The sequence below is a fragment of the Myotis myotis genome, unplaced genomic scaffold, assembly GCF_014108235.1.
Source record: "Myotis myotis isolate mMyoMyo1 unplaced genomic scaffold, mMyoMyo1.p scaffold_m19_p_7, whole genome shotgun sequence".
NCBI classification, from domain to species: Eukaryota; Metazoa; Chordata; class Mammalia; order Chiroptera; family Vespertilionidae; genus Myotis; species Myotis myotis.
In genome coordinates, this window is record NW_023416379.1 from 38,260,009 (window position 1) to 38,281,773 (window position 21,765).

At 46.6% G+C, this 21,765-nt stretch overlaps 1 protein-coding gene across 3 annotated transcripts in view; it reads right to left on the reverse strand.

The window, feature by feature from the left end:
- Positions 1–940: 940 nt before the first annotated feature.
- The window catches only part of FOXO3 (forkhead box O3), a 116,888-nt gene continuing 96,063 nt past the window's right edge, over positions 941–21,765 (reverse strand). For 2 of the 3 annotated variants that reach the window (XM_036316213.1, XM_036316211.1), the window contains exons 3-4: positions 18,834–20,269; positions 941–5,519 (exon numbers count right to left, since the gene is read on the reverse strand). In XM_036316213.1, the coding sequence (XP_036172106.1) occupies positions 18,869–20,269 (1,401 nt within the window). In that variant the 3' untranslated portion in view covers positions 941–5,519; positions 18,834–18,868. Of the gene's footprint in view, positions 5,520–18,315; positions 18,537–18,833; positions 20,270–21,765 lie in introns of those variants that run through there. The other variant, XM_036316214.1, reaches the window with a different exon arrangement.

Sequence of the window (21,765 nt, forward strand, 5' to 3'; positions counted from 1 at the left end):
TTGTGAACTTTATTAATTAGTTGAATTTTTACTTGACTTGGGAGCACTCTACTGAGAATCTTGTGATAGCTAGTGTTGGATTTCCATCTTTAACCTCTTGGGAGACAGAATCAAAATTGGGAATCAGTCTCAAATGAAGTATGTTCTCCCCGTTGGCTTGGGTGTTAGAAGACGGTGAGGTTGTACCCTTACAGGTAATTAAAACAATAGTAAGAACCAACTTATGAAGGCAAACTTCAAAGTCATTTTTACCTACTTGACCTGAAATAAAAGTCCATCATGTGGTTTGAGCTTTTGAACCTAATCCTAGGGGGTTTCGGAAAGCTGAATCATTTTTATAACGTGTATTAAAATGAAAAAAACATAGCCCAGGCTACTAGGAATCGTTTTACAATAGGGTGGAGTTCCTCCTAATTTGACTGAGAGGCCCTACAACATACAAACATTGGAAATAGTTATGCTGTTCCCACAAGAAACTTGAAGGATTGTTTGCCTTTCGACATGCAGGAGGGGCACGCAGGGCCCATGACCAATGTCCGTCTGCTAGACTCACATGAGGACTCTCAATAGGGCCCAAACTCTGACAGGTCAAAACCTCCCATACTTAGTGAAGGCAGAGAATCTAAAACCCGCCTCCCTGCTTAACAGCTCCTCCAGGCAACATCGCTCAGCGCACATCCACAATGGCCACCGTCACCATGAACAGCGCCACAGATCTGCTTTTATTGAATTGTCTGGTTGTCGGTGGAGGTCAAAAGTGGGCCAGAGAAAAAGTCTGCTGGACTCACTGAGTGGGAGATCTCATGACAGAGGCATGTGGCTTTGTGCCTCTCCCAGCCTGTGAAGTCCCGCACAGGAGGACTGTGAGATGAAAACGCAGCTATTTCACTTCTGGAGTTAAAGAAAGGGGGAGGGAGAACAAAGACTTCTTGGAGTAAGATAAAGTGTCATTGATGCTTTATTTACATGCGTCACCATCTCTTTTACAAACTAGATTACGGTTTTAAGTGGAATACACAAGGCAATATGTACAAATACCAAGGAAAGTAAGGACTGTATCTCTATTTTATTTGGAAAGGGGCAGATTCCCAAATCAAACTGGCTTTGATTCTTGAAAAGTAAGATGGCAGAGTTAATTCATGGCAACATGTGGCTAGACAAAATCCTCAGTAAGATGCAATGATAGTGTTTGCTTTGGAAGAAAGGATGAGGTGCTTCAAACCAAAGTATTGACTGTGTGACTCAGGGTTTTGAATGTGGCCACATGCCATATTTAAGTCTAGTTGTATGGGGTATGAGCAAGAAATTGAAACAGATAAGACAGTTATACAGATACTGTATACAGATTTTTTTTTCCCATTCATGCAACTTTTTTTTTCTTAAAAAATGTTCAATATGTGAAGCCAAAAACACACAATACATTTTTAAAAATATTAACTAAATTCCTGGTCCTCCTTCACACCTGTTTACATTTCTTGTGTACATAATGTGCTAGGACAAGTATACCAGAGAAGGCTGATTGCCAGGCAATGAGATAATTTTAGAGAAATGACCAGACACACAATTTTTAAAAGCAGCCGCACATACACGGTATCTCTGGAGTGTGGCAGAGGCCTTGTCACCTATCATCCACCAAAGAAAAATACATACAAGTAAAATTAGACAAAAGTACTTCAGTCATTACAACTGCATAAAATGTTACCCACAAAAGATTTAGATCAAAAATTATTAATAGACTCTTCAACTCCCTGGGCATCTGCTCTCAGACCTCACTGGACAGACTGACCACACAGCCTTCACTTTGCCCTGCTGCCCTGACCGCCACAAGAGGCTGGCTTTTTCGTACCTCTTAGCCAGTGATTGCATTTCTATTAAAAAAATTTGCTTTTCTTAATAATAATAATAATAATGAAAAAAACCCTAATGCCTAATCACACCATGTTCCTCAAATACAGCAGGAAATGGGAAACCAGAGGTCAGAGCTGCCAGAGCTCTGTTTCTGCGTTGAGAGAGAAAGGGCAACCTTTTTATTTCCCCTCCCCAGCCCGTGGCGTCCGTGCTGGAAACAGAACTGGCTATGTGACCGCTTTTCTCTTGACAATCCTAAGAGATTCCAACGTCCCTTCTTCTTTAAGTGGGGAGGGGGGTTCATTAGGTAGTAGTGAAGTCTGTGCCTACCATCGGGGTCAGGTTTGGAAGCCCCCCGAAATGATACCCTGAGGCTGGGCCTATCTGTCCTGGGCAGTGAGCTCAGGGAGGGGAAGTGACACACATGTAATGTCAAAACTCAACACCAAACACACAAAGTTCTCCTTGTACCACAGGTGCCCGCACCACTCTCCCGCGGACAGGAAATGGGTGTTAGCAATCATCGCAGAGGATGCGCTAAAGGAAACATTCACCGTTGGCGGGGCACCCGGACCGGCAGTCAGACCCCACTCCAGGACAGTAAAAGCTTGTGAGAAAGCTCTCCTCCGACTTTGGTAAAAGGCTCTGGAGTCCTAGGAGAACAACAGAGCCACAGGACACGTCATGCTTGCAATATCAGTTATCTTCTCCTTTCCCATCAGAAAGGGGAAGGCCTCCTGGAGCAGCTGATCTGGAGGCCTCGGGTGGCCTCGGAGCGTTCTCATCGGGAGGCAACCATGGCAGCAGCCGGCCCTGGAGGCTACTCAGCGTTCCTCTGAGACGCTCCGATGTGAGGGACCCACGGCACTCAGAACCCCACATGGTGGCCAACAGGTGGTCCTTCCTGAAAGCAGGTGTCGATATAAGAGGCAGGGGCTTGTGTGGGACCTCTGCTCAGTCTGACCATGTCAGCACCCACTGGGCTAGGGAAAGCTGGCCTCTGGGCGGGTGGCCAGCTGTGTGTGGGCTGCTGTGCTCCTGGACGGGCCTAATTATTCCGTCCTGACCTTCTCCTAGGACTGATGCTGGCACTTGACTTTGCCCTGACAGCTCTCCACAACTCTCTACATGTAGATGCTGTTACTAAGGAAAAAAAAAAAAAAAAATTCCAAGCACCCCTTCCCCTCCATTTTCCTGCTCTGCTCTCATACTGCTCTGTCCCTCCCTCGTCTGTTCTAAATTATAATCTCATTCTAGGACACTCTGTAAGACATTCTGCCTGAAATCTAATAAAACTGGGGGAAGAGAGAATAAAGGAGATGTCCCACGTCTGTAAGGAATGCAACATTTAAAGTCAAAACACATTTGAGGGTTGCCTTTCTTTCTCCCAAAGTAGCTCCCAGGGTTTATAAAACTGCAAAGGCAAAGAGCTGTTTTGTTAGTTTGCTTGTTTCTTTGAACTCAGGAGAGATTCTCAGGGCTCTCCTGTTGGAAGCACTTTGGATTCTCCCTTGTATCCTACACCCCTCCATCCCTTTCCCCATCAGCAACTGCCGCTGTCTCTGAACTACACTCCACCCCAGGCAGCATTGCTGAGGGACCCAGAGAGGCAGCCCTCTCGCTGACACCGGACAGTTCTTGTGCACAGCAGACGACCAAAGAATCGAGGAAGCGGCTGGCATTATATAAAGGAATATAGTAAGCAAAAGTCTGTCTCTCTGACAAGCAGACCACGTGAATAGAACACATATTTAAAAAAATTATACATACTTTTAAAATGAAGATTATAAACTTGTAGCAGTTCAGAAAAAGCGATACGGCTACAGGTCTACTATAACCACAATTGCACAACAATTTACAGATTCAGTAAAAGGCAGGGTGAAATCAACAGGGCCATCGTTCAAACATGACAACCCAAGCGAGGCGGGAAAGACGCGTGACAATACCAAATGGAACTTCCATTGTGCTAGGAGCTGTGATCACCACCACCATCACCCCCACAGGAATTCTAAAGCGAAGGTGCACAAGGGGGCCCCTGGCAGCCGGTGGTGAGTGCAGGGGGTCGGGCAGCACGTCTGTGTTGGTGGAAGGGAGTCAGTGCCCACTGCACGGTGTAAGAGGCAGCGAGAACTCATGCAGGGAGGTCTGTGCTGAAATACTAGCCTGTATTCCTAACGTCCATGCAGAAGGTTCCATTTTTGTACTGTACATGATAAAATATATTTATACATTTATATGCCTAGTGCATTTTATGCAAAGAAAAGATCTTCATATATCACTTTGGAGAAGTATGCATGTGCTGTGCTAATCAGAGCGTCGTTACACCAGTTTCTTATGTACCAAAGGTGTTCCCCACTATTCTATCAAAGAAGGGTAAGTAGTATGATCACACGTTCCAGGTTAAACAGAAAGCACCTATACAGCACCGTAACTTTTAGGAAAAAAAAACCAAAACAAAATGAAATCCATAGAAGCAGGAAAGTGGAAAAAACAATAGTCAAAACTGCCCTACCTTGTACTTCCATCGTGTCACTGGTACAATTACAATCTATGATTATATATGAAAAAAATCAGTTTGTACGCTATTGCCTCTCACTCATACACGTCTAGTAGATCAGCTTATACACAACAAGGCTGGAGACTATGGAGGGTGTGTATGTACGTCTGCACTGACTTGGGTTTATACTTTTCACACATTTCTCTCTGTAGGCTTCATGCTCCCCTGCAAGTTCATTTCTTCTGCAAAGCAAAACAGAACTCCTTTTTTTTTTAATTTTTCTTTTCTCCTTAAAACTAAATCCTTTAGTGGCATTTGGCAATTAGTGGACAGCTGAGCTGATTTCTTTCTTGAAAAAAAACACCCTATTTTCTAACCAACACAGCATCACTGTTCACTGCATTCGCTCAGGATACTGACAGGGGACCACCAACCCCAATCTGGCACCTGCAGCCCAGGTGCTGGGGTTTCGTCCCCCAACTACCCTGACTCAGAACCGAAACCCACTGGGCCGGTGGCTGTGGTCCGTTCGTTTTGCCTATGCAGGGTTCAGTCCTGGATGGGTGCGCACAGCGAACAGTTGTGCCATTGTTCAGTTTTTAGAAAAGGATCCTTTTCTGCCAAACAAAAGAAGAAAGAATATCCCCCTCGAGTTTATGTAATTTGTTAGTTTATGGAGTTCCAGGGGCTCAACCACTCGTGGTGCCCAAAGCCAAAATGGTAACTGGTACATTTTCCTTCTGTTTTTAAATCTGCCGAGGGAAGAATGGTTAACATTTTAACAGAAAAATACCGCAAGGTAATGCATGTGAAAAACTCAGAAAGTCAAAGGAAAACAAACACACAACACTTAAAACATCCCATAAACCATCATGATATGAAACCACAGAATCGCCAACGGGGGCTCCCGGTGTGCTCTGACCGAGGTGGGCGGTGCTGGCGGGTGCTGTCCTGCGCGGGCGTGGGCGGGGGCGCGTCACCTCGTACAAGGAAGGTTTGCATACTTTATATAGAGAGTTCTGTTCCAGGGTAAGGGGCCGTTAACAGTCTCCGCTGGGTCAGGAAGATGGCGTGGGGCTCACAAAGGGGTTAAGCTGTAAACGGTGTCACTGTCCACTTGCTGAGCAGATTTGGCAAAGGGTTTTCTTTGTAGGTCTTGTGTCAGTTTGAGGGTCTAGAGGAGGAAGAAAGAAAACCAGAGACGATTAAAGGCGTCCCAATGGCAAGAGTGGGCAGGCACCTCGCGGCCACACGGCATCGGCCTCCCAGGTCCTCACCCACCTCCGAGCCCAGGGCACGCTCAGTCAAGCTGTTTTGGCTACACCAGCTTGAAGCATGGGGATGCCGACTTACCTGATTTCTCTGCTGGCCTACAAAACGTTCTCAAGTGGACAAAGCTCAAAGGAGATGGTGTCATTCACTTGGGAGGTTAACAAAGACGAGCAACTTAGGAGTGTTTTGGCGGCCCTTTGAAGATAGGGACGTCCAGGGTGCAGGTGGGATGTTGCTCTTGAGTTTGGACCAGGGATTTCCTGGGAGACAGGACTTTTATGCTAAGCCCAGGGCGGGGTCACCCTAAGCAGGCCAGCTATGCTTTTCTGGGTCTCTCCCACTGGCTCTGTGGACTTTGCTTCCCACCTTTCCATTAATACCCCCAAACCAGAGATGAAATGGTCATTTTCCACAAAGGCTTAAATAAATCTACACTGCTGGGTGGGGGTCATCTTGACTCCCCCACTAAAAAAGGAGTAAGTAATCTCTAGGTGGGCTGTCATAGGAATTTGATTTTTATATTAAAAATCTACTGAGGCTGCCAAGCCAGTCTTGCTCAGTGGTTGAGCATCGACCCATGAACTGAGAGGTCACCGGTTCGATTCCCAGTCAGGGCACATGCTGGGTTGAGGGCTCGATCCCTGGTGGAGGGATGTGCAAGGAGGCAGCCAATCGGTGATGTTTCTCTCATAGATGTTTCTATCTCTCTATCCTTCTCTCCCTTCCTCTCTCCCTCTAAAAAAAAAAACCCTCAATTAAAAAAACTACAGAGGGGGAAAAATTACATAACACACATATGACAAAAAACTACCTCTCATAAAACATCCCTTTAACAATTAACATTATTATTTTGTCTCTAAAAGTATTCAGTGGTAAGGCACAAAAGAGGTCCTCTCAGAGCATCTAATTTACACACGTCTTATCAGATTTCATGCAACCACTGAGCCTGGAAAAGTTAGAGGATATTTTTATAAAGTACAGTTGATCCCTGAACAATGTGGGATTTAGGGGTGCCAAGCTCCTAGTGCAGTCAAAAATCCGGTTAGGCCCCAGCTGGTTTTGCTCAGTGGACAGAGCGTCGGCTTGCGGACTGAAGAGTCCCAGGTTCGATTCTGGTCAAGGGCACATGCCTGGGTTTCGGGCTCGATTCCCAGTGGGAGGTGTGCAGGAGGCAGACAATCGTTGATTCTCTCTCATCATTGATGTTTCTCTCTCTCTCCCCCTCTCCCTTCCTCTCTTAAATCAAAAACATATGTATCTTTGGGAGACCTTTGTCTCCCAAAAATTACTAATAGCCAATAACATAAATAGTTGATTAACACATAACTTGTAAGTTATATGTATCATATGCTGCATTCTTGCAATAAAATCAGCTAGAGAAAAAAAGTTAAGAAAATCATAAGGAAGAGAAAATATGTATATATATATGTATTTTATGCATTCATGACATAACTTTAAAAAATTTATTTTTACATTTCTAAGCTATGTGGTTCATCTGCAAGTATTTTCAAATTGTAGCAAATCTCCAAACATTTTCCCCAATATATTTACTGAAAAAAATCCACGTATAATTGGATCTGTGCAGTTAAACCCGTGTTGTTCAAGGGTCAACTGTATACTCATAGAGATGTAGCCACAGGAACTGACATGACAGGTCTCAAGACATAAAACTGTTTATGGAGACAGTTGGCTGTCATGGTAGGAAAAAAATGGCTCCAGGCCAAAAGATGGAGAGAAAAGTGGTAGCAAAGCAACATGAACTCAAGATCTGCTCACCGGATAAGGTGAACAAGTAATGAAAAATGCATCAATAAGCCTTCTCACACACACGGACATCTCCCCTCCTCTTCAGAGATACCATCATGAGCTCCTGTGGAATTTTCACAAGTGCACTTGTGACTTCATTTCTTCTGTGACTGCACCGGTTGGCAGCCTTACCTTCCGCTACCGATGTGCAGAACGACCCCAGGGCTTGGTGTGTGTAATGTTACACACCCATGGCCGCAGTTCCCCTGGTCACAGCCCCAAAGACAAGAACTGAGGTTGTTTCACCGGCAGCAGAGGCAAAAGCAGGAAAAGAAGGCCTGTCTTCTCCCACCCCCAGCACTTTGTTGCCCTGGCCGATGGCCTTTCTGGAGCTGTTCCTTGCTTTGCTAGGGTATGAGACAATTTATCCCGGACTATAAAGTAATGGCCTGTTGATTTCAGAGGGGAAAGGCTAAACTAGACACCAGATCTCAGTGTCTGTGAGGAATTGAGCCTCCAAGAGCTAGTGCTATTTCAGCACCTCTACCATGGACCCCTGAGGCATGAACAAACGAGGGTGTGAATAGGGTTCTTTAGAAGGGGATTTGGTTTTTTCCTTCACAATAACACTTAATAAACCACAACCTAACATCACTATGCAATTAGTCATCAGGGGACTTTGGTCCCCAACTCTCTACCCTGAGCTACTGAAAGTGCCAAGGGAGAAGCTATGAAGTATTACCTAATTCCGACCCCTTCCCCCGGTTCCCTTGGTGTTAATTATCCAGCCGTGGACCTGGGATGGTGACATATTTCTTCCACACGTACACAGGCCAAGCATACAGCTTGCTCTGATGCTGGGGCTGGCTCAGCATAGGCAGGAAGGAGGCGGAGGGCACGATAGCCCCCAATAGGGCATCATTCTAGGCAGAACAGGCATCAGCCCTGAAACCTGGGCAGGAGGCCCACATGGGCACAACCAACAACAATCCTGAGGCCAAATGCCCATTCCTTCATCAAAAGGCCCAGACTCTTCAGGAAGCATCATTAAAAAGGAGATGCGTGGCCCTAACCGGTTTGGCTCAGTGGATAGAGCGTCGGCCTGCAGACTGAAAGACCCCAGGTTCGATTCCGGCCAAGGGCATGTACCTTGGTTGTGGGCACATCCCCAGTGGGAGGTGTGCAGGAGGCCGCTGATCGATGTTCCTCTCTCATCGATGTTTCTAACTCTCTATCCCTCTCCCTTCCTCTCTGTGAAAAGTCAATAAAATATATTAAAAAAAAAAAATAAAAAGGAGATGCATGGGTCTCTTTCCCTTCCTTCAGAATGGCCTGGGGGCCACCTGTGGCGCTAGGTACTGGAACTCCCCCAGTCTCACAGGTGCGCCTCCCGCCTGTGCTGAAACTACCTGTGCCTGGAGATTAAGCCAGAGAGGCCCAGGCCCAGGTGTAGAGGCAGCTCTCAAACAATTTTATACAAAAACTCCCACTCCACAGAACAGAGAGGCGACTTGTTTTCTCCGTGATGGAAGGCACACAGATCGTAAAATAATGTGAAAACATAAAGGAACCAGATAAGTACTGAACAGAAATACAAGATCCTTCCAAGAGGAGAACCGGAGTCGCCCTGCATTAGGAAGGCCTGATGACTGAAAGCAGTCACAAGGCGGGCCGCCTCACCTGGCTGAGATTTATGGCCACTCTTTGGTGAGGCGATGTTTGCACGTTTACCCGACTCCACCAAGGACTGAAGGAATGAGGGAGCACATTTAGGAGTGAGCTCAGCTACTGAGCTGGGAATTTAATGATTCTCAGGTTGGGTACAAGTCTCATGGATTTCAGTGAAGACCCCACCATTCTTACATCGTCTAAAGCAGCCGTGGGCAAACTACGGCCCGTTTGAAATGGATTAAACTAAAAAAAAAAAAAGACCGTACCCTTTTCTGTAATGATGTTTACTTTGAATTTATATTAGTTCACACAGACACTCCATCCATGCTTTTGCTCCGGCCCTCCGGTCCAGTTTAAGAGCCCACTGTGGCCCTCGAGTCAGAACGTTTGCCCACCCCTGGGCTAAAGAGCGATGCTGTAGTTAACTGTGAGGCTCATGTGCATGTGCTAATGCTCTGCTAAGTTTAAAAACACATCAGATTAAGCAAAACTTGGAAGGAAAAGAAAGCATACAGCTGAAGGGAATTACAGCTATCACTTTACAGTTACTAGGCAACAGGCCAACTAACAAGAAATATGAAAATGTGCTATCCCATCAGTGACTTGCATTAATAGGAGAAGATCCCCCCCTCCCCCTCCTTGCCCAATAAATAAGTTTGAAATTGGGCTGTTGATGCAAGGAAAATAAAATGGGGAGGCCGCAGGATGAGGCCCATGCTAAAATGACCTATGGACACTGTCATCGGGTCTCTGGTGAGAGTAAGTCCCTCTATAATCTTGGCATCTGTAGGGAAGACAAGTTTCTGCCTAATTAGCACCACGAAATCACGTGATGTTCCAAGAAAGGGCAACGCCTCCAAAAAAAACTCGACACAAAACATAACAACCCCATCAACTTTAATCTGGGAATAAAAAGATAAACGTTCCTACTGCTGTCTTCCCACAAAGGAACTCCCAGGCGGCAGATCTGGGGTTTTCAGTCGTGTTTTCATCTTCTTGGCAGAGAAGAAAGGAACAGGACCCCAATACCAAACATGTCACCGGAGGAAAAAGAGACATCCACAAACCCAGGAAGGTCATGGACTGCTCTCCTAGCTAAAACTAAAACATGTTGGAGGAAAGTCTGCCTGAGAAATAAAATCAAACATACGGATCATTTACGCCAAACCTGCAACCCCCGGGGCAAGCTGGGGACTATAACTATGAACATTCAGGATAGAAAAGAAAACGAATGGATGTTCACACAATCTGACAGCGAAGCCTCACACAGAGTTCGGAGAACAGGGCTGCATTTCAGAGTGTGGCTGTTTCTGCCCCTGAGAGCAAAGAGACGCCTGCCTGCCACCCCCTCTGCTCTGCCCCAGAGAGAGCCAAGGGACACCCAGTTAGTTCATAATGAGCCACTGCCATCTGCCAGCATCCACCAAGGGTTTTGTAGCTGGTGTCACCCTAGAAAAAGATGGCATTTTTTTTTTGGGGGGGGGGGGTCCTTGGGTCAGGCAGCCACATGTTTTTGGAACACGCAAATGGAAGCAGTTCCCTTGGAGGTCACCTTCACAGGCAAAACATGCAGCAGCTCCAGACAGTGCGCATGGACACAACATTGGCTTACTTTGGTGATTTTTCAGTGTCTTCCAGGTTGGAGTGGGTGATAAAGAGGATTCCGGGAGGTGCATGGAAACCAGCCTGGGGCCACTGACAGGGCCTGGGGGCTTACAATCCAGCCTTGGCCTAAGCTGAGCAGCGCCGTCCTCTGTGACTGCCAGCGAAGGGGCGTGGGAGGTGCCGCTCCAGGGAAATACATGTTGGCAAGTGCTGTCAACTTGCCGGCTTAGACAAGGAAAAGTCGGCGAGGGAAGCAGAACAGGTAGGTATGGAAGCTCTGGCCAGGCTGGAGGCCAATCTGCATTCAGTTGAGGAGCCTCCCAAAAAGGAAACTCAAGTTTCCAGGAAACACAGCCCACAGGCTCCGGAGTTTTCTGATGGGCAAGGAAATGCTTATGAAGAAGGTGAGGATGTGACAGGGATGCTTAAAATAAGCTTCTTGTGGCAAAGGTGCCACTTAGGGAGATACTGGGAAGACACTCACCTATATGCACTATTAAAAAAAAAAAAAGCAGCTGAGTTTGTGTACAGAAAAGCGTGTCTTGTGTAGGTAGGTACGCTTTCTGCCATCTCCCAGTAACTTCTGGGCGTTTGCAAGGTGGCAGGGGGAGCCTGCCTGTGAAGGCTGGTAACAAGCCTCTACAGAGCCTTTGCCTCCAGGACGCATCCAAACTTCGAGCCAGTGTGGATGCCCTTCCTGCCGGCCTCAGTGCTGTGCTAACAGGGCACAGGGAGCACAGGAGAGAAGCAACCGTCCTCACACTTCACAGCGAGAGCTGGGGTGACCTGCAACGAGGCTTAAACTGCAGGGAATGCCCTACCTGACTTTATATTGGGGCAGGGATTACATCAACCCATATTCTTTGTGTACCCAGACTACAATATGGTGACGGACATGGCACAAATGTACAGATTAATCTGCTGTCAATAACTAAGTTGCAGAGGTCTCCTATTCCCTAAAGATTCTTAGATTTTTCAAACCACACAGAACAGCATGTAAAGTTTCTTATTATGTCCTTTTAAAGAACCATTTTTAAGGCAAATGCCTTGAAGGGGCATGTGGACCTTCTCTGGACTCATGGTCAATTGACCCTATTATAACATCCAAACACCTTCGCTGGTCGAGGCCTCTGGGGTCAGGCTCCGGGGTCCTCATCTGGGCTTTGCGAACAGACCTCCTCGTCCGTAAGTCAGGTGCAGTCACACTGTGTCTGGTTTGCTCTCCCCGCCCATGTGAACCACACCCATCCATCCAGCCCTCCTTCTCTAGGTTGTCCTCTACTAAACTCCTCAACCGCTCACCGGGCACCTAATCACATGGTACCCAGAGGGGTTACTTTTTCATAGACGTTGAGCTCCTGAAATGTTGAATTCCTTGAAAACAGAGCAAAAGCCTCAAGTCAAATCACCGACGAAGCACCAACTATTTTAAGAGCCCTGTCGGAGACATGGTATTTACTCTCAAGCCCATATTCTCGCCGGGGAAACAAAGTTTTCTTGACGTCCCAAGAAGCCTGCAAAGCTGACACACAGATGAGCTGTGCAACACACGGTGGCTGAATAAAGGGCCGAACCGTCCTTCTGGAATAGCCCTCTCTTCTCTGCCAATTCAAATGCCACCCTTTCAGAGCTCGGCTTCCAGAAGCATTTTAGGACTACTCACGTTTGCTAAAACTTGGTCTTATTTGAATCTGGGCAGAAACCCTACTGCTTGTGGGGCAAGACCTGGAATTTTAATGCCTTTTTCGGGGGGAGGGTATTGATCCCCTTTTTCGCGGTTCCGATCAAGTTTCTAAAACTCATGAAACCCCCTAAGGATCAATAGGAGGCACAATTTTAACATTCAACTAATTTAATTTTAGAAAATTAATAAAAACATTTTAAGTAGTAAGTACTTAATCAAAAATTTACCTTTTCACATCCCACCATACACATCCTTTATTACCAGCCCCCAAATTAAGAGTCTTGCTATTCTAACTCTCAAACTGCTGTCATCACTGAAGTGACTGTTTACAAAAAAAAGGGAACTCTAGTCCAGGAGCAAATGTTTAGCTAAAACCAGGGCCTGAATATCACAATGTTTAGTTTGCCGGCTGCGACCCCATCCTGTGTGACCCTACACTGCATTCACTGGCTGGAGGGGGTGGGGGATGACGGAGAGGGTGCAGCCACCCTCCAGGCTGGGATGCCCTGGGGCCCTGGGGCATGACGCACCACCCACCTAAACATCCCACTACCAAGCACGGGAGAGAAGGGTCTCTAAAGTCTTCTCTTCCTGCGTTAGATAATACAGTTGTGATTTCAATCTAATTTTCTCCAAGGTGACTCTGAAATTGAAAATACAAAATCAGCTATTTTAGTCCCACTCATCCTCCTGTAAGGTATGACCAGGGCATGCAGGTGACACAGGTGGTGGCCAAGAAACAACAATCACACCAGTATAACAGGAGAAGGGAACCGAGGAGGAGCTGAAAGGAGCAACTCAAGGGGGGGAGTCAAGATCAGCAGAGACAAAGGGCCATCCTGGCGCCAGGGGTCCAGCCGGAGCACTGGTTCCTGCAGTGAGGTAAGTCTGCATTTTACGTGGCACGCGTGACCCTCACCTCCCGGCTCAGCCTGACAGCACTGCGGGGTAAGTGCCTGGACCTCCTTTCCATGGCCCCGGCTCCCAGCCAGCAGGGCAACCTGGTCTGAGTGGGGCTGGGTAGAGAGTGCTCTGGCCTGAGACACTCAAGAGGCAGACGAAGGGACGCCGTCCAACAGGTCTACCAGCCAATATTTCCTGATTACTTACAGATATGCTGGGCTGTACTGCTTTCTGATCAACTAAACTAACAAATGACCAACGGAAGTTCCAGTTAATTACAGCGGCATGGACAGAAATGGAGGCCCAGTGGGTTTCAACCTCAGAACCTCTGGCCTTCTCTTCTTGGCCATTAATTTCCCCAAGGAATCAAATCAAACACTCCACACAGACATGACTGCTTAAAAAAAATTATGGCCCAAACTTCTTCACAAGAGAGAAGAGAGACAGAGGAGAGAGAAGTGGGAGGGGAAGGAAGGGGGAGGGAGAAGACATACTGATATGCAAACCTTCAATCAAGCCAAGACTGCCAATTAAAGTTTTATCCTTCAGAACACTGGAATTAACTTGGAGGCCTTCATGACTAAGTAATTCTCATCCTTTAATACATGAGTGTTATAGATTTCAGCACACAAAGAAGAGGTTCTTAAAAAAAAAAACAGAGTATCTAGAATTACAGGGGAAGGTCCATGTCTGTTAGTGGGAAGAGAAAGAAACAAAACACCAGCAACCAAGGGCACAGGCGCTCGCCACAGAGTGGTGTGCTTCAGGAACAGGCTTGTCTTGCCTCTCTGATGTCTTGAACCAAATCCTTTTTCTTCAAACCACAGGACCTGTGTTCTAAGGAAGCCCCTGAAGAAATCCTGCCCTAGCATAGTGCTGAAAAAGGTCAACAACCCCCTTGATTACTATGGACTCTTGGCCCTTTTGCCCTTGATTCTTACTAAGTGTTTTGTATGCCCTTATCATATTAATCAAGCTCTTCTCAGCCATGGAGTGGGTTCTGAGGCTGGATGAGCTGCCTGGCAAAACGGTAGGCCCCACATGAGTACACGTGCTCAAGAGAAGCCTGAATTCATTAAACAAAATACATTTATTGAGCACCTGCAGTGCATTGGGCACAGGGCATAGAGGTAAATAAAACAGGGGTTCTCCCTACCCCCAAGAAATGCATGGCCTGGTTGGGGAGGTGGAGCAGTGGTGGTAGTGAGGAAAAGACTGCCTTACATGCAAGGTTGAAGCAAAGGACCCAAGGGTGTGTGGCCATCTTACATGCTTGGTTTTCTGGGACAACCTTGCTTTCAAATGTCCTATTGACCTATTCCATTCTCACACGGTCTGTTTTTGTTTGGGGGATAAAAACATAGGCCCTCGTACTTCAGGAGCTCCATAATACTAAGAGGCCAGAGTCAGACTAAACCCAGATACAGGTTTCTGTGAAAAGCCCTCAGGACGCTTGCTTCAGTTTACGTTTGACTTCTAGAGCAGGCTCATCACAGTTGGACGTGAGCCAGCCACCCACTTCAGCTCACTGTCCCTGGGGCTCTGCTCTGAAACGTTATTTATTAGATGTTGAATATTGAGCATTATGAACACTCTAAAAAGAAGCATTTAATGGGAGCTTGAAGTTTACAAGAATTTCCAGTGGTAATTCTGGCGATTTTCACCCCATTTATTTATGCTCCACATAAGCTCTGTGGCCAAGAGAGACCGTCCAGAAAGCCACTTAGAAATGCAACTGCTCGAAGTGAGAGCCACACAGGCTCCGTCCCCACGTCCAGCAGGCCGGCCAGGGGTGACCACAGGTGCCCTGGAAAACTAACAGGCCCGGGGAGAGCGGCCTGGGCGTGATGTCCCTGCTCTCCAGGGACACGAATGCATGGACGGCGTGTACCAGCCTCTGCACAGAGAACCCCTTTTCACAGCTCTGTCCATTTTCCTTCACTGCCATCAAAAAAAAACACCAAGGATATTCTCCACGCAATATGTACAGATTCATATTACCATGCGCTACATTCCCTGACACAGAAAGACCTACACCAAGGAAAAAATGTGGCAGGAATAGCCCGTATTGCCTGTATTTGGTTAGAATTAGTCCTATCTCCCAACATGAATAAAGACATAATAGAATCACAGCATTCAAAGTTAACTCTGGCAAGTATCAAAGATATGCTCCTTTTGGGAAATGGCCTAAATGTAAATTCACCATGGCCTCCAACGCTGGAGCCTGCCGTTTCCACACTGGTTTACCACTGTTTCTTTATATTTCCATGCCATCATGTACCTCTAATTAGGACCATTTCACAGACAGATGTTAGGTTTCAGGTTTAAAATTATACATACACTGTACCTTTAAAACTCTATGATCCTGTCCTCTTTTCATAGACGAGAAACCTTCAGTTCTAAGAGACTCATCAGTGTCGTGACCAGTGGCAGAAACAGAAAGAAAACTACCCTTCTTCTCTCCATCTGGGCTATTTCCTGGTTGATGTTTTCCAATCCTTACCATAAAGTAGTTTAAAACGAAATCCTGGGCTGCTCCCTAATGGGGCGTCTTCAAATGCCAAAAGATGAAGATGAATGAAAGAGCTTGTGAAATTAGGCATCTTTTGACATCAAAACTACAGTGAGATTGATGCTGCTTTCCCTCCGAGAGCAGACACGTGTCAAACTCAGGAGGGCTTATTAGAAACTCAGCTTTGCAACCACTACAGTCGCTCACAGACATCTCTGCTGCCAACTTGTATGTTTCTTCACCAAGTTTTATGGGTGCCTGAGAGAGGACAAAGCCCTTTACACCCCAGCAGCTGGCCCTCATGAAAAGGTATGGTTACTCTTTTCTTTTCCAGATAGACCCACAGGCTGAGGGATTTTACATGTGGTCTAAGTGAGTGACATGTGGGGAACACTCAGCCCTCCAGAGAACATCTCGCCACAGTTCTCCAGCGAGACTTTGGCTGGACCGACTGCTCTGTAACTAGATGGCTCCAATTCAGGCTCACATGACCTTCAGTTAGCAAGTCAGGAAGTGAGTCTGGAGAATACAAGACTTCTGGTTTAAAGAAGTCAGTACAATGACTCTGGGGAACCTTGGGTGCTTAATCTGGGTGAGGTGAGGCCTGACATTGTGACCTCAGGCCTGTTTTGTCGATTTAGGAACCTTCAATATAATGATAGCCACAAGTTTAAAAGTAAAGAACACACACCAGGCCACACGTGCTTCTGGCTGTCTAGAGGAGCAATTCATTTCAAAACAAAATGGAAACCCTAAACCCAGAAACCAGACTCCCTCAAAGTACTCCCCATCCCCCGTCTCCATGACGTTTCTTCATTCGTGTTTTAAAAACTTAAGGACTAAATCTCCCTTAAAATATTTTTATACAATCTTAGAATTATACATACACTAGAAAGGTCTGATATTCAACTCAATGGAAATCTACACTGACAAAAATCAGGCAAAAATTGACAGTACATTTTCTTCTGCACTTACTCTTTTTAATGAGCTAGAAAGTGGCCTCCTTACAACTCCACCAAAATTAAAACATCTTGTGTCTTTTGAAGCCACAATTGCATTCCTCTTCTTAAAGGAAGACAAACTCTTTATTCTTCTAAAAGCCAAGTATCCAAATTTCTCAAGGCCAGTCTCCACCACCCGAGTTCGGGTATGACCTGAACTGGCTGGCACGAAAGTGTCCCCTCTTTAGCTTCCATTACAGTCTCTTTACTACCTCAGTGGCTATTAAATGACTGAAAACAGATGTCTGAGTTCCATGTGGGGCCCGCGTATGCCTGGGAAAGCGAGAAGCCTTCAGCTTCACAACGCTCTTGACATTCCACTTTCTACAAGTACTCATGAGCGGGAGTGCGCTCACTCGAGGAGACCCTTGTAACTCCTTCACCAGGGCAGAGGGTTAAACAAGGCTCAGCTTTTTATGCTTCGAATCCCATTTTCCTCTTATACCATTTAAAGAAGGGTGTAAAATGCTTTCTGAGATTAAAAAATAAATAAGTCAAAAGGAGCTGAAGCACAGAGCAGAGTCCTTGAACATGGGAAGGTCTGGGGTGCAAACCTATTAGCAGAAGACCTCAGGGCTCATCTCACTGCTTGAGGAGGAGAGTTTCAGGACAAGCTTGTCTATTATCTGCTACTCTAGCTCTAGTCCAAAGCACTTCCCATTTTTTACTATCTAGATCAGGGGTCCTCAAACTACGGCCTGCGGGTCACATGCAAATACAAATATTGTATTTGTTCTCGTTTTGTTTTTTTACTTCAAAATAAGATCTGTGCAGTGTGCATAGGAATTTGTTCATAGTGTTTTTTTAAAACTATAGTCCAGCCCTCCAACAGTCTGAGGGACAGTGAACTGGCCCCCTGTTTAAAAAGTTTGAGGACCCCTGATCTAGATAAAATTAGAAAGAACTATTATGGTTCCAGCCATTCAAGAAATATGGATTCTGGGTCCAGCTGTATGACCCTGGACAAACTACTTAACCTCCCTGCGCTCCCTGCTTACTACTCATCTGTTAGGCAGTATGCTTACCTAATTTATACCGTACCCATTTCAGCCCACTGCAGTTTTACAAAGCACTATCACATACCTCGGTGCATTTGATTCTTGCAATAACCCTGTAAAGTAATAGCGGCTATCAGCCTCCTTTTATAAAATGGGAATTGAGGCTCAGGGGCTGACACACTCTCAAGAGCAGCCAGAAAGCAGAAGCGTACTGAACACTCAACTTCTGATGCCAATCAAATACTTTTCTTACCACACCATGCTGCGTGATCTTTCCAGTTCCAACAGTATTGAAATGCCACAATTTAAAAAATCTGCCACTATTCACAGCCCATGTCACTCTGTTTAGAACCTGACATCATTTATACAGTGGGGATCAAGACGCCCTTGAGTAAGTGCTCTAACATAAACACTTCTGTTTTCAACTTAATTCTTTTGCTCTTTTTAAGGCTCAGATGCTGAATGCTCCCTAATAAAGATGCTTCGTACTATGGTGAAGAATCTAACAGATTTTGCTTCTGATGGAAATATCAGTATGCATGTATGAAGGAGTCCAGAATACATATTCTACAGTTAAATTCGAAGTACCTGCAAATCATTACTTTAATGGAAAGGAAGATGAAATGGTAACATCGAAGATCAACAATAAGGGTGCTGGACCGGGGAATCTAAGGAAGTCCTTTGGTTGAGTCCTTAACCTTGAAGTTTGTGTGACTCAGGTCCTACCTTCCTCCCCTTCCCTTCTGTTTTCATCCATCCATCAAATAGGGGGACCAGAGTCATAGGTCAGCAAGGGTGACTGGATACAAAGAAGAATGACATTTATGAATGTGTGTGTGTGTTTTCTTTTTACGGGCAATACAATTCCTGAGCTGTCAGCTTGTGGGGAGGGGCACCTGACAGCCCTATTTGTTTTGCAGGTACAACTCGGAGATGAACTGGTTGGGAGCTATGTTGCTGTGTAAACTGTATACCACTGCTTCATAGCTCTAAGTTTCTCAACGTGGAGTCAAGTTCACACTAAATAAAAGGCAACCCCCCCCGCCCCCAGACACCCCCACGTGGTTATTATGATGCCATAGCACTGGGCACTAACCTGCTTTGCCCACTTCCCCTTTCCTCCGTGAGCCTTCAGCCTGGCACCCAGCTCTGAGATGAGGCCTGCTTAGCACCAGTGAAGTTCCCCACGTTCAAACCAACAACGTTCTGTGTGGAGATGAGGGAATCAAAGTTAAAATCCAACCCATCGGCATCCATGAGGTCACTGCGAATAATGGACTCCATGTCACATTCCAAGCTCCCATTGAACATGTCCAGGTCCAGGTCGCTGGGGAACTTCTCGTGGCCCATGACGGAAAGGTTTGCACTGGTTGAGTACAAAGAGGAGCCTGAGAGAGAGTCCGAGAGGGTTTGCATAGACTGGCTGACAAGAGACTGCTGCTGGTGTTTGGCTGACCCGAGGCTGCTAGAATCGCTCAAGCCCATGTTGCTGACAGAATTAGACAAGGCACGGCTGCCACTGAGAGCGCCCTGGGTCTGGTGCTGGTGGTGGAGCAAGTTCTGGTTGACCAAACTCCCCTGGTTAGGCTGGGCCGCAAAGGACATCATTGGGTCATTGCGAAGCATCACATTGCGGCGGGAGTTCTGGGCAGACACAGCGGTGCTGGCCTGAGACATCAAGGGGTCCGACTGGGTCATCATGACATCGCTGTGGCTGAGTGAGTCTGAAGTGAGCAGGTCCTGGAGTGTCTGGGTGCCATAGTGCGGCATGGAAGAGAAGGTGGCTGGCTTGTTCTCTTGGATGGTCTGCATGGGAGACTGGCGCAGGGAATTCAGAGATGAGGGTCCAAACACTGTGCTGTTGAAGGAGCTGGTTGGAGAGCCCAGGCCGGAGCCCTTGGTGGTGTATGGGAAGCTAGAGCTCCTCTGCATGAGCCCCGCGGTGGGGGACGGCTGGGACGGTGGGAGCGGGATGTTATCCAGCAGGTCATCCATGAGGTTGTCAGCCAGACCATCATTCAGATTCATGGTGCCGGCCATGTCAGTCAGCCGGGGCAGCTCCACAGTGCACGGCTTGCTTACGGAGGGTGAGAGGCTGGCTGAGCTGCTATAAAGCATGGGGGAGAGTGGCGCGTCGTCATCCTGGACATCATCCAGCTCTGTGCCCGCCAGGATGGGCGATAGGCGGCCGCTGACCGTGCTGGCATTGGAGTTGGTGCGTGAGCGAAAATCCGTCCATGCATCCAGCTCATCGCTGCTGCGAGATGTGGGGCTGCCAGGCCACTTGGAGAGCTGGGAGGGACTGTCGTCTGCTGACTCAGGAGCTGTTTGCAGGGCTGCCTTCTTCTTGGCTGCACGGCTACGGCTCTTGGTATACTTGTTGCTGTTGTCCATGGAGACAGCCCGCCGGCGGGGTGCCTTCCCGCTCTTCCCTCCGTCGGGGTTGATGATCCACCAAGAGCTCTTGCCAGTCCCCTCATTCTGGACCCGCATGAACCGGCTGTGTAGCGAGAGGTTGTGTCGGATAGAATTCTGTAGAGAGAGGAGGGAAAATGTGGAATATGAGCCAGAATGGTCTGAAAACTGAGCACCAAGAAGAAATAGTTGATCATGCTAATTTTTAAATGCCTGCATGACCCTCCGTGGCTCGGAACTAAATGACATTGCAAATGGCAAGTTTCCTATTTTGGAGGTGGGAGATGGTTTCATATTCAGGAGATGATGGGACTGTATAAGCTCACTGACAGTTTTTCACAAATTCCGAAGTTCTGTTGTCCTTTCTGTAACTGTATTTCCTATACTGAAGTTCACACTTTGCAACAAACCTCCCTGGCTCTCTGATGGTAATTAATCACCCAGGTGCTATTTTATTCTCCCCTAGTGTATAGGCAGCATCTACATTTTCTTAACAACATCTAATGAACTCAGAACCGCTGTGAAATTTTACCTATGACCATCTCCTCCAATCACAATTTCACACCTGACAGATGTAAGAAAAAAGCCTGTAGAGTAGGATTTGCCGAGTTGGCAGAAGTAAGCAAGTCTCCCATTCAAGTATCTCATTTATATAGATACTCCCCCATTCAAAGTAATGTGGTCTGAGCATAGTCGCTTCCTTCCAAAGAGTACAGTAAGGGAAGGGTGAGGGGAGTAACTACATAGTGGAGAACCTGACAAATGTGATCTTAGCCAGATGATCAAGGGCAACATCTCCAGGGATAAGTCATGTTGATACTATCTCCTCTCAATATGATGTGATGAAAATGCACCTCCTTTGCCGTCTTCCTTCCAAAACCCATCACCCCGTCTAACCATGAGAGAAAACATCCGACAGATCCCAAATAAGGGACATGTAACAGAGGCCTGTCCAGTGCCATAAGGAACCTAAGGAGGCATGATGACTACATGTGATGTGGTGTCCTAGGTGGGATGCTGGAACAGAAAAAGGACAGGAGGTAAAAACGAAGGCAATCTGTATCGATACTGGTCATTCATTGTGGCAAATGTACCAAACTAATACAACATGTTAACAATAGGGAAAGCGACATTGGGCATATGAGAACTCTCTATACCAGTTTTGCAACTTTTCGCAAATCTAAAACGATTCTAAATTTAAAAGTTTATTTTTTTTAAAGAGAAATAGGGCCAAACATCCCCTAAACACTAATGACTATACCCATCTTGCAAGAATCCTGCTGGCTTGGTAGATAAGCCCAGTTGACAGGGATGACCCAGATCCAGTTTTATCTCTGCCACTGACCAGCCACGTGACGCTGAGCAAATCAGGTAATCTGTCTGCTGTAGGTTCAGTAACCCATCTTCATGATAGCCATAAAAATATCCAAACCATCCCTCCCTGACAGGGATGATGTAAGGATGATATATGATAATATACTTCAGGAGCCTGTCACGCTACCAAGGCAGGGCGTTCTTGCTGCTACCGTCAAGTACAGAGTCCATGAGGAGAGCGCACTGCCTGGTGCGGGCTCATTCTAACCTGTAAAATGTCTCAGGGGCAGTAAAAGAGA